Here is a 13,308-nt window from a genome sequence, read left to right on the forward strand (position 1 = left end):
GAGAGTAGCTGCTATTATACAAACTACATCATTACTGCAATTTTATATCAGTGTGAAACTTAGACACTGGATTCTGTAGTTACCTAAGAAAGTGGCTTATTCTGTCTAACCAACACCTCATTTTAGTGCATTGCTAGGAGAGTAACATCATCTCCACACTTTTCTCCACAGAGAAAATTGGCTCTGAGATGCTTTCTGCAGGCTCTCAGTACTGCTATTAAAGCTTGAAGTAGCATGCATTCGAAGTCCTGGGAAACATGTAAAGCAGCAGCCCTTAAGATGACCGGAGTAGTTAAAATCCTTTAAATTATGGCTTTCATAGGGTTTCACATATTGCAGTGTGACATTCTGGACACAGCAAAGTGTAGCCACCTTCTCAGGGCAGCAAATGACAAATTATGGTGGTTATCTGAATAAAACACCATGATACCCACAAACCCTATCTCCTGGGGTTTGTTATCCTTACCTTCACTAAGGAAGTCTAACTGCTGGGGCCTTTAAATGCAAATCCATTCTTTGGACACTGTCCTGGCCGCATGATTTGTGTGTACAAGTCCGTCCTCTGCTGCATACTACAAACAAGTTAAGATAGAAGCAATCAGAAGCCAAACTAGTGCAGAAAAGAGACAGCAGCTGGCTATGCAACCTTAACCTTTCTTGAAGTGCTGGGCAGATGTCAAAGTTCAGGCTGCAGAATTAGACACTCATAATGCTCCCACCACCATGGCATTAAGAGCAATTCAATAACAGAAACAACACTGAGGTAATAAGCTTTCCCTAACAGCACAACACATGGGTGTTGTTGAAGATCACTGTTGAAGATCTTGTTGAAGATCACTGTCCCCAGACTCTGGCAGCCCCAAATGACTGACCTCAAGAGAGTGACCCTGGGGACAAACACCTCCTGCACAGCCACACATGCCCAAATTCTCTGAAGGAAAAGTTAACATGTTCAATACTAAATAGATTTGCATAGACCACTTACTCCTAAAGTTGTGCTAATACTGAAGGATGTCGCTGACTTCTCTTAATTACTCTAGAATTTTATGGAAGTTAAAAAATTAAGACCTCACTCCTCCAAGAGCTCATACTTCTTGCTCAAAGCTACCTCAATAACTTTGCTTTATCTCCTGAGCATGGCACCAAGCACATAACCAGTTCCATTGCCATTTCAATGCTATTCCTTAGACCTGGGATAACCTCTCCAAACCACACGAGAAAGGTAGCTCCCAGATGAGCTCCACTTCTGCTCTCCCAGCCCAAGGCTATGAAAATATCACAAAAAAAATCTACTGGGCTCTATCAGTCTTCCCTTTATGTCCTTACATCGGTGTTTCAATCCCTAGCTGAGCTGGTATTCATGAAGACTAAGTTTAGCCCGAAGGCTACTGTCCTAAGATGCCTTGTGGAGGAGTCCTCACTCCACATGAGTCCTAGAGTGTTAGCCTATATTCTACCTCCCTAAATTAAAGCTCATCTTCTTGAGTGCCTCTGTAGCTTCCAAGTCCAGCAGGCACATTTGCCCCCAAGCATGTCCTCACCGGTTTTCAGTCTTGACCTCACCAAGTTCCCATTATTTGCAAGGCCCCAAGTAATCTTTATGCAGCAAAGTATGGAAAGGAATAATTTCATCACAGCAGGTAACAAGTAAATCCAGCAGACAAGCCATTCCTGGAGACAGCGTACAGATGTTTATAGCCTCCGTTCAGAGAAACCTCTTCAAGGTATTTCAGGAAGTGAATGAAATTGACTGAGGTTTAACACTGCAGCTTCTACAGGGAACAGCTGTCCATGTCTAGAAAGAAAGCTGCTTTTCCTTTTTCCACAGGAACTGCTTATAGTGCTTGTTTATCCCCATAACTGCATTCCTGGGTACCTTTGTGACAACACCTTCCCTGGTGGTTCCACTAGATAGCAGAGACAGCCTAGTGCCAAGGACAACACTTGTAATCATTTTTGTCAATTTTGAGCCTATTGTCAGAAAAAACAGCTGTAGGAAGGTAAGGCTTTAAGCTGTAGAGAACCATCTACATACAAACGTATCACAACACTTCCCACTAATTATTTCCTGCATGCCTCTTCTGTTACAGTTGTAGTCATACCGATCCCTAAAAAACTACTACCACAGTCAGTACACCTTTGTGCTACTCAGATGCTCAAACATAAGATTCAGGGGTCAGCTTATGACACTAATGAAGCCAAAAATAAGCCTTCCCCCACCAGTACACCATTCAGCTTTAGAACTTACAGCCATCACATGCTGTCTCCAACCTTTATTTTTTAATGTAGCTACAGAATAAGGTTATGAATCCATAGCAGATATGCTCATCCACAGTTTGGATACAAATACATCTGGGGATGGAGCTCCCCACAGCTGCCAGCAAGGCAGTATTTGCTTCCATTTACTTATATTTCATGGACTGTTTAGACACAGTATCTTTTTGTGGTCACTGGCAACTGCCAGATATTAAAGGTTAGTGCCACAGTAGGACAGGCTGGTCTTCTTTTAAAGCAATATTAATGCCACAATAATATAATTTATTCAGGAGTAATAAAGAAAAATCTTTTCTTATGCCCAAAATATTCAATCTGTAGATGTTAGAAACATTGATATTCTTTTCAGGTCTTTCATAGCTTTTCTCAAAGGCTAAGGGTGCTACCTGCTCCGACTCCCTACGAGAAGATAACACATGGACTGTTCCCAGCCAATTCTATGTTTGCCAGTCTGAGGGGTGACAACCTCCCAGAGGAACAGCAGCAAGTGACTTAGAGTGGTCATGTCTCCAGATGGAAAAGAAGTCAATAGAAGACCATGAAAACATAGTGAAAATTGTCTAGGCAGGCATACAAGATAAGTATTCCAAACTATATTCTCAAATCAAATAAGCCTCATGAACAAACACTTGCATGGTTTACATCAGGCCAGAAAGTATTTCTACAGTTGTTCTTAGGTGTATACCACTATATAATGATGCAGTGCAAGAGCTTGAACTCTTTTTATATCCCTCTAGTTCTTGAAATCAAATAAGATATGAAGCATTTCCCAATGCAAACCTTTTTTCCTTATGAACTGATCCCTCTTCTTGAATCTCATCAACAGGCAGATTGGATGTTTTCCAATCAGTATTTCTGAAATTATTGTATTCTCCAAAGAATCTCAAAATAAAACAATTAAGTTTCAGAAATCAGTTTTGGATACAAGAACAAGTTTTCACATGTTCTGAAGGTTGATGTTGGCATTCAAGCAGCATTTATACACCTCAAGGGATCCCAAATATTCATCACTAAAATATTATGTGGAAACATTGAGGCTCACTGTCTCTCCTGATTTCCTAACAAGTTTTTCCATTATACATTTGCTTAACAGATACCAATATCCAGAAGGAAGCTGTGGTTTATATTACAACTGGGTGTGAGTTGGGAGCAGTCAGCATATGTAACCAAGCAGGTTTTCAGATTTCTGCCAAGTATCTTGCAGGTCCATGAAGAGAACCACAAACATACCCAGCACTATTTGCACATAGGAACAAATATGAGCATAGACACCATCTAGAGGCTTCAGTTCTCTCCCTGCAGATTTTCTATTTTTCCTTTGACTTTTTTTTATCTGTAGTCCTGAAAGTTTTCTGTTTGTGAAGTGTCTGCTTTGTGACAGATACCGACAATATCCTTTCATCAAGCTACTGATTAGCAGCTTCTATTTGTTTCAGAACTGTAAGACAGGTCCTGTTTGCAAGTTAGTCTTACTTCATATTCCTTACTGTAATACCCAGAGGCACACTAGCAGTCAGACTCATCCATTAGTGTTTCAAGATTAAGTTATTGCCCCTCTTTTCTAGGTCTAGGAAGCTCAGCAGACCCAGAACACCTCTGCCAGCAGCAGCAACAGAAAAAGTAAAGACACACATTACAGAGTACTTTCAGAAAAACTCAAGAAAATTTGACAGATGATCCCAGACTTCAGTGAACAGCAGATCTTTTCAGAAACTGGCAGGGATTTCCAAATACTCCTTGGGCTGCTATGGCACATGACTATAATGTGCAGGTGTACACAAGCTTACAGCATACAGCATAATACCTGTAGTGCTCACTACTGGAAAGCAGCCCATGAGGAAATGCAGCTTCAATATAAAGCTTTTTTAGAAGTGGTTCATACAAAAGTTAATAGTAAATTTTGTGGTATAATCACCAAAGTTGAAAGTTTTAACATGGTACTTTGTTCACAAAAACTAACAAGACATGTTACTAGCAAGAGTACTTACACAGCCAGAATAATTTTCCTGATCCAAGATTGGAATGTTTATCCATATTTAAAGAAAGAAAGGCTGCATAACTTGACAAACAGCAGAAGTAGGAGCACTAAACCATCAGGTCACCCATTAATCAAACAAACATTTAGATCCCTATGCCTACACAATCATGGAGGAATATCACAGATAGTATACTCAACAAGGAATACATTTTTTTAATTAAAAAAAAAAAAAAAAACCTTTCAGGTCCAAGAAGTCTTATTCCAAGATCAACCCAGCCTCCATCCCTGGAAACACAGCTCTTCAATACAGATACCTTCCCCACATTTAACTAGATAACCCACTCTGGCCTACTGAAATCAACTTCCCAGCTGGATAAGATCATGGTAGCACAACAACAACAAGTAGGGGGAATGGATCCAGAAGCTCTGCTACAGAAGACTGCAGTAGTCTGCCCTGAGTAGTGCTGGGACTTTCTAACACACCCCTGTAGGAGGCTGCTTCTGAGTAAAGTGAAGCATCCAGCAATGTACTTTGGTGCCATGAATAACATTGCAAATGTTTTAAAAAGCCACCTGCATGGATGACACACATGCCTTCAGGCACAACAGGCACATCTTCTCTCCCACTACTGAACTGTGTTGTAAATAGGCAAAAGGAAGAATGATACTCATACTGATCACTGCAGCAAGCTTGCACAATGTTGCTGTAGCAATTAATCCCTCATACAAATCCAATTGTTTTACTAGTTAGCAGAGAACAGTCAGAAGATGACAGTAAGAGCTGCTACCTGAAAATCAAGTCATTGAGTATATTAAGGAACAAAGCAAAGGAACAAGTCCCCACCAGTCTCCATGGCAGCATTTTGTATGGTGGGCTGAGTAAAAACTTCGACATAGCTACCAGGAACATTTTAACAGGCGTACCAGCTTTGAAGAAAGGTGGGGTTTGTTTGGTTTGGTTTTTTAATTTAAATAATTTTGCTGTCCTGATATCCAGATAGCTGTTGATCAGAGCATTACTGTTCTGCTGCTTTCACACACCATGGCAGTTTTACTAATTAAAACCTACAAATGAAGGGATAATGACAGCCTATGGAGGCATGCAACAATTAGTCTTCCCTGCCAATGCACTCCTCCTCCAATGAAATATGGCAGTAGTTAAAGGCATCCCTGCCGTTCTAATTTTCTTGGCAAGCTACATTTATTTTAAAAGTGAGTAATTAAGTGTCCCCTCAAACAATCATTCTCATGACAAATTTGTGACATTAACTAAAGAGTTAAGATTATTTTGACAAATTCATGATGGAGAGCAGTTCAATGGAACAAGGACAGGTCATGAAGAGTCCCAAGTTCAGACACTTTATTTAAAACATTTGAACTCCATTTACTGGACAACAACTAAAAGCCACCAGTAGGCTTTTATATCCAGTGAGCCCATCACTGCAGATGTGATTTCATGCAATCCAAGCTAACATACTTAGCATAAAAATAATAATAAGAACAAAATCACAAGAGTTTAAGAGATGTGGTCCAGAGTGTTGATGTGATGCTGTGAGTACAACTAAAAGAGGTTTTGGTTCTGGCTGCTGCTGTTCTCCATCTGTGACAGAGCTCCCAGGCTAAATACACATATGGTTGTTTCCTAACCCAGTTCTGTCAAGTGATGCTGGTTAGCCAGACACAGAGATATGTAAACAAAGCTGCTGGCAGCAGCTCTGAATGGTAACGCCCACTTGTTCCTAGGTTTGCCAGTTTTAAATTCCCTGTAACTTAATTGTGCTTCAATAAGAATCTGAGCAATAACCAAGGTTAGAAAAGACTCACTTGTTTCCCATGATGATCATTATGGAGAATCTGATTCATCACAGAGAACAAGCAAGACTTTTTCTAACCTTGATTATTGCTCAGATTGGTCATTTTACTTTTACACATGCATCTGCATGTATGCATACATAAATATTAGTGCTATATGTATGTTGCGTATGTATATACTTCTACAACGTTATTAGTGTATAATGAGAAAACCCATACCTTATCCAGAGCAGGAAGGGACATAAGCAGACATGAGAACACTAAGACATTAATTACCCTGTATTTCCTTGTGCAGCAAGTGTCACATTCATACCTTTATCACTTAAAAAGGCCTTTTAACTCAAACCACTCAATGGAGAGAACTGTACACATTGGCCCAACAGGGAGATATCCCCAGCTTAGCCACTATTAGACAAACACACTGGAACAGACCCATGCTCTCAAGCAGTACCTGGATCTATCAAGGTAAGTCCCACAAAGGTGTGAACAAATTTACCTCCCCACCTTGCTTCAACAGCACAAGAATTTACCGTAGGACATAAAGTGAAGAACACTCTTCCACTTATTTTGAGTTCAAGGACTTCCTGAGCCAGGTGTGGTTTCTGTGTATTCACTAATTCACACTGAATTCCCTGTCATGGAATTTATCCAGTTTGTTTGAAACCTCACCAGGTTTCAGTTTCCATATCATGTTTTGGCTATGAGTTCTACAATTAAGAATCTCCTCTTCCCACTATGCTATTTAAAGCACTTTAAAAAAAAAAGTAAAAAGCATAAATGTATTACTACTTGAATGGATTTTGACAGATACTTTTGAGGCTTTAAAGGCACTGCTTAAAAATGATTAAAATGGCACTAGAACTCAACAAATACAATAAGAGTCAACTTGGTTTTAAAACTGTTTACCCTGTAGCAATAGCTTCCAAGTTTGTATATGGTAGAAGTTTCTATAGGATGTGTTAGCAATTGCCAAGTAGTGCAGTTAATATTGCCAATGTAGATATAGCACCTAGTACACCTAGGATTAGATAAAGGAAAACTCCTTTCCATGAATCCTGTTGTTCTTTCTTAAAAGCTTGGGACTAGACAGAGAGCAAGACCACTGATTTGCTGTCAGAACACGTTGCCAGATATAATTACAAGCTGAACAGTGATATCAAAGACTGACAGATCCTGAATAACTTGCTCTCCCTCCTTTTCACTAGGAGTTCACTAAAGCTATTTTAATAGCTTAGAAGGTATCCATTTCTTTATACCACTGGTTTCATCACTAAAGCCGTAAGAGCACTAAGACAAGCCTGAAAGTGTCAGGATTTCTGACAGGTGCTGAAAACCAAACCAGCATCTCCCTCCTTTCCACCATGTAAGTTGATTTCTGTGTGGAAAATGGAGTTGGACTATAAAGCAACTTGACCTTGCAAACAAAAGTTGTAGAAGCTTTTGGCAGCAGCTCAAAGAAGTTTTCCTTATTTCCATATATATTCACCAGTTCGATTTATGAACCATTGTCTGATCATTACCTACCAGCTCTGTATTACATTTCCTGGATGTGCTTTTAAATGGAACACTTAGTACAGAGGATGACCCATTCTTTCCTGCTGCACATACTTAATTTCTAACTTAAATTTCAGAACCAGAAAGCTACATTTAAGAGACTTCTGATTGCTACTTCAAATGGACCCAATTACTTTTTGCATCCTGGACAAAGCACAGGAACTCACCTGAAAAGCAGTAGGTATTAAAAAAAAAAAAAAAAAAGAAACAAACAAAAACCACCAAAACAAAACCCAAAAAAACCAAGCCAAAAACATCCTCTACAAAGAATCACTACATCTATTGGAGTATATACAAATTGTCTGTAGATAAAAGATTCTGGATGGAAAAGCAATACCTAAACACCAAATCTCACAACAAAGAAGCCAACTTGAGTCCAGAAATTTTTCATTATTTTCTTTAAAAGGGCAGTATTTGTAATTAGCAGAGAAGCTATGTAATAATTGTTTCCTAAAAACAGTGAACAACTGCCAGTTAGACAAGAATATAAAAAGGATATTTTGGGACTTGGGATTGATCAGTCTGTGACCAACATACATGCCCACAGCCCAATCAGCCAGTGATGAGACATGTGGGAGCTCATTCAGTGAGAAATCACTAGGGCCTCACATTTAGCCTGCAGTGGCCAGTCTATTCTTATCTTAAGAAGTAAAACATGTCAGTAATCACAGACTATTACTGCTATTATGTTTTCATGAAATATAGAACTGTTATCGAGAACCTTGTTTTATATTGCCAGTGCAAGTTTGGAATTTTATTTTTCTTAATCTTACATTAACAAGGATGAGTTTGGTAATATCATAACCATAAGACAGATATTGAAGGCTTTATAGAAAGTAACTCATGAGTGAAGGAAACATTTTAATAAAAAAACACAGTCAGTTCACAGACATATAGGTAAAGTAATAAGAAAACCTTTGTTATCTCACAGGTATTGAAGTGCTCATATTGCTTAACAGCTTCCTAAGTAGCTATTTGGTCCCTGCTGCAGAGATAAAAAAAAAAAAAAACAAACTTGAGTTGTTTAGCAGATTTCCTAATAGACAAGAAATGGTTTATGGCTTAAAGGGAACATGGCTTCTTCCAAGGCCTCATGACTGCAGAGGGCAACAGGTATCCAGAGATTTTGTTCTGTAGCAGATAGCTAATACATCCAGAAGAAAAGCCCTTTGTGAGAGGTGTTTATGAGGACAGGAAGAACACATGCCTCTATATACATTACGTATGCATTCAGTACAATATGTAGTCATAGAAGTAAACAGTTTTCATCATAAAGGTCAAAAGTTACTTTGTTACAAACACAAAGAGGCAGTATTTCAGAAGTTGCCAAGGCAGACCCCAGTCCACCCATTCTAAAGAGGGGGCAAGGGCTTCTTTATGGACATGGGAAAGTACTGCACATGTCAATTTGCACTGAGGGCATAACAAAGCAAACTAGTAAGTTTGAGAGGAATGTTAAGTGAAACAAAAATAATAAAAAATCTCACTTAAATGTGTGTCCTAGGTTAAAAAGAAAAACCAACCAAACAAACACACTAACCAGTCTCCCTGCCCCTCAAACATTGCTACCTGCAATACCCTAAAACTTGAAAAATCTCTAGTTATTCTGAAATTGCTTCCCTGAACAAGATACCAAACAAGCTGTTCTTGGTATCACAAGTCCTTAGCAGAGCAGACAATGTTCTTTTGTGAGCTTTGTGCATTTGCTGGGGACAATAAAAAAAAAAAAAAGATTTCTTCGTTGCTGCTTGGGTTCTCCTCTGCTTTACCTGGGGTAATATGCTGTGTAGTTCATGAAGAGCTGAGCCCCAGCAGGGTAGTAGGCTGTGGAAGGCTGGAGTGTTCGTGGGTTCAGAAGCATGGATGGCTGATACAGAGCAGCTTCTGTTGGCACAACTGCAGCAGGAGCCGGAAAGGAGTAGGCAGGGGGTGAAAGGCCTACAAGGGAGCAAATGGAAAATAGATTAGGACCTCTGAAGTTCCAGAGTTAATACATACACACACAACTCCACAGTACATCAGGAACCTTCACAATCTTCTCATCCTTGTTCACCACAGAAAATGAATGTGAGCCACCAATGCAAGTGTGACTAAAAGTGTTACACCCAGCCTCCAGTCATCAGTAAAGTCAAAAATACACAAAAAACCACCTCTTGCTCTGGGAATAGGGTCCCTTTCTGATACCTAGGTCAGTTTTGCTTGTATAGGCTCAGATTTTAATGAAGTCTGCATTCAAGAACTACAAGACTTCTACACAGTAAGAAGGAAGTCGCCATGACAAAGATCTGTTTAACATTCAACAAAAGAGAGAAGACTTTCATCCTGGTACTGCTTATCCCTTCATTAATCAACAGCAGAGTGAGAAAAGTCATGGCTTTGCAGCTTGAAGTGTTAACACTAAATTAAAAAAAAAAGTATACTTTGTACTGTTTCAATAAGATGTTAGGCCCTAAATAAATTCTCATTGATGAGAGCTCACCCTCCTCCTTTGCTTTCCTCTTCTCCCCATTGCCATAAAAGTGAACATAAAGCTTTAGATAAAGTAAGACTTTAATTTCACTATTCAGAGTTACAGCCAGTGTCTCACTGTATTGTAATATGTGGAATGTCAGGGCCAAAAGGCTTTATCTGAAGAATACATCACAGACATTTGTAATTGGAAACTACAAATGTGTTTCCAAAGTTTGTGACTCTGCCCAAGAACCTGTCCTAGGAGCTCTCAGGTTCCAACCCATCTGGAACAGCCATCACACATAGGAATATCTACTGCTGACCCCTGCTCAAAATAACTTTTGTTGAAAGAAAAAAACTCTCCCAAGGATTAGCTGAAGGTCTATTTGCACTCAAACCACTCCAAAGGAAGTTTGCTGCTGTATTGGTAGCTCTGACTAGCATGCAGAGGACATTTCTTAAAATATCTACAACCAAAAAAAAAAAAAAAGCTTGCATAGAGAGACACAGAGAAAGCTACTACTTGACTACCTTGCCAATTATGATTTTGGAAGCAAAGTATTATTTTTCCCATAGGCTCAGATTTGTGTGACACAAATGTTTAGCAAGTTTGCTCTTAAGCTCCTGAAGTATTTCTCCCAAAAGTTTGTGTAGAAGTCAATGTTCATCCTAGTAGCTCTGAGAATCAAAATTTAAAAGGAAATACAGATTCTGCAATTCTGAGGCAGAAGCCAAGTGTATTTCACTCCCACAAAGCCAACCTCCATTTCATATGAACAGCAAAAAGCAAAGGAAGAGTTCAGTCAGGTGCAGTTCAAAAGGCAAAACACGTGTTTAAGTCTCAAAGGGGAGCATTACCTATGGCTTCTCAAATTAAGTTCTGGAAGTGAAAAGGGAAGGTCTTTTACTTGACATAAATAAAATGGACCTGGACATACTTGACATACATTGTGAGCCATGATGAAAAATATAAGTACAGATCAGTTAAAATACAAAACAGTTCTTTAACGTCTAGGAAGGGCTTAGAAATTACTTTTCAGAATAATCACTCACCCCAACCAATTAAAGTTTCAAGGCAAGGAAGGAAAATTTGCCACTGGAAAAGCAAAAGTAGTTCTTTGGTCATAGTAATTCACAACCAAAGGGAAAAATAATGATTGCAAGCGGGTGATGATTTAAGACAAAGGACCTTATTTTAACACCCTCATCTCACAATGTTACCCAAGAACCAGGATCAGAGGCAGCAAAGCAGCTCCAATACCTACCCACACACAGTGTAGAGCATAGTGGCAAGACCCAAGCAAAACTTACATGGTAACTTACATGGTGGCGGGGACAAGCCATTTCGATTTAAAGTGCCCCCCATTAATACAAAGTTCATCTCTTCAGCAGAACATTGAAAGACTTCAACATATCTGTCCTTCATAGTCTTCTTATGACACTTCTGTGCAGCCAGAAAAGCTCGATCTGCAGATTTCATCTGAATGAAAGCATCTCCCGATGGACGTCCCTTACAAACAAGGCAGACAATAAAGAAATGTTTCTGTAGGTTCCATGAAGGAGCAGCATAGCAATAATTTGTGCTGTTATAAGAAGTCTCTTCAGTCATAAATACATTCATCTCCAAAGTGAAGTACAGTCATCCTGAGCACTCATCAGCATGTTTAAGCTCTCCTCCCTAAAGTTTTTCCCACTTTGATAATTTGATTGTATTTATTCACCTGTTTTGATTAAGCTACATTATAACTTGTTACATCTATATCTAAAAAAAAAAAGACACCTATGGGAGAGACTAAATACAGTCAAGTGCCCATTGCTAAACAATTTGTTTTAAATTTTATTTTCTGAAGACCAACACGGGCTGGGATATTCAAGTAGAGTACTAACTAGCCTAACATTTGGTATGAGCTTGCAGAGAGGAAAAAAAACCACATCTTTATATCTGTAAATGAACAGGATACACCACTGGGAGGAGTTATTTTAGCCACACACAATTGCTGATTTCAAGTAGCCAAAACTAGAGAGAGATCTGAAGCCAGCTCTAACTCAAGTTCTTGGCTAGTTCTTCTAGTTTTGGAGGGGACAACATTATCACCATCCTTTACACAGTTGTTCATAATTAGAGGGTTGAAACCTAGGAACTTGGAGAAAGATAAAAATCTAGTAGTCAGGCAAAAGCAGTATTTGGGTAGAAAAAAAATGTCTGATAACTTTGGGCAGGGCAAGGGTAGCAGACAGCCCTTAGGGCTATATGCACACACCAATTTCTTCATCCAGGTTCTTTCATTAGCACTGTCAAGGGCTGATACTACTGTAAATCATTACTTGTGCTTTAATATCTGCACTTCTCTTAGTCTCTCCCGGTACTACACATTCATTACAGTTTTTTAGCCTTGTCTAGGTCAAGTTCCCACAGACACAGGAATGCCTTTTGATAGGTACTGAAATGACTCTGTCCCCATATTCCTGAAGCACAGAAGTCCTGCTTGGGACCAGGAAGTATTTTTTAGTTTTGGTTGACATTAAGCCTAAGCTAAAACAATTGTAGAACCATAATTTTTATACAGTTTTATAAGCAGCTTGTTCCATTGAACCACCCAGAGCATCTCCATGGAGTTAAAGGACTCCTCCCCCTGAAGCCACAAGAATAGGAAGATAAAGATCACAAGAAAGCACAATCCTTTGTCTGAAAGGTTTTCTTAAAAACTGCTTCCAGAAAACAATGGCAAAGATGTGACACCTTATACACATCAATGAGCGGTTAATCTTGGTGCTTAGCTGTGACTGTTTTTTAAAGAAAGCAAGAACACAGGAAACCCAAAGCTTCAGTTTCTGACTTTTGACATGGGAATGCCTGTCTCTAGAAGGCTGCAGTCACATTTGTCCTCAAATATACTTATGGCACATTGTTCAGCAAGGCAGGGACAAACCACTCCTTTAAGAGCTAACATTGCCCACACTTGTGTTTTGATGGCACTTCTCACCAGGTATAAGAAAAATCATGCACACTGTTGAGCAAGACTCTTCAGCTCAAGCCTCCTACAGGGCAGGATCATGGCTGCTGTACTGGGAGCACCAACCTCTCCATAACTGGCTTAGCTTTCAACACATGGGTCTCAGTGAAAGAAATCACTCTACAGCAAATGCAGCAGCTAGCACAGCAGGGTTCAAGTCATCTATTGCCAGTACATTTTTAGAAGAGAGCTGGAGGCAATGAATACAATTACTGCTAGTCCCAA

The 13,308-nt window shown here is 39.4% G+C and overlaps 1 protein-coding gene across 4 annotated transcripts in view; it reads right to left on the reverse strand.

The window, feature by feature from the left end:
* Window positions 1-13,308, reverse strand: part of ESRP1 (epithelial splicing regulatory protein 1) — a 52,262-nt gene that overhangs the window by 21,379 nt on the left and 17,575 nt on the right. For 3 of the 4 annotated variants that reach the window (XM_068184766.1, XM_068184747.1, XM_068184758.1), the window contains exons 12-14: window positions 11,381-11,579; window positions 9,388-9,556; window positions 467-572 (exon numbers count right to left, since the gene is read on the reverse strand). In XM_068184766.1, coding sequence (XP_068040867.1) covers window positions 482-572; window positions 9,388-9,556; window positions 11,381-11,579 — 459 coding nt within the window. In that variant the 3' untranslated portion in view covers window positions 467-481. The remainder of the gene's footprint in view (window positions 1-466; window positions 573-9,387; window positions 9,557-11,380; window positions 11,580-13,308) is intronic. The other variant, XM_068184773.1, reaches the window with a different exon arrangement.

Source organism: Anomalospiza imberbis, chromosome 1 (genome assembly GCF_031753505.1).
Source record: "Anomalospiza imberbis isolate Cuckoo-Finch-1a 21T00152 chromosome 1, ASM3175350v1, whole genome shotgun sequence".
NCBI classification, from domain to species: Eukaryota; Metazoa; Chordata; class Aves; order Passeriformes; family Viduidae; genus Anomalospiza; species Anomalospiza imberbis.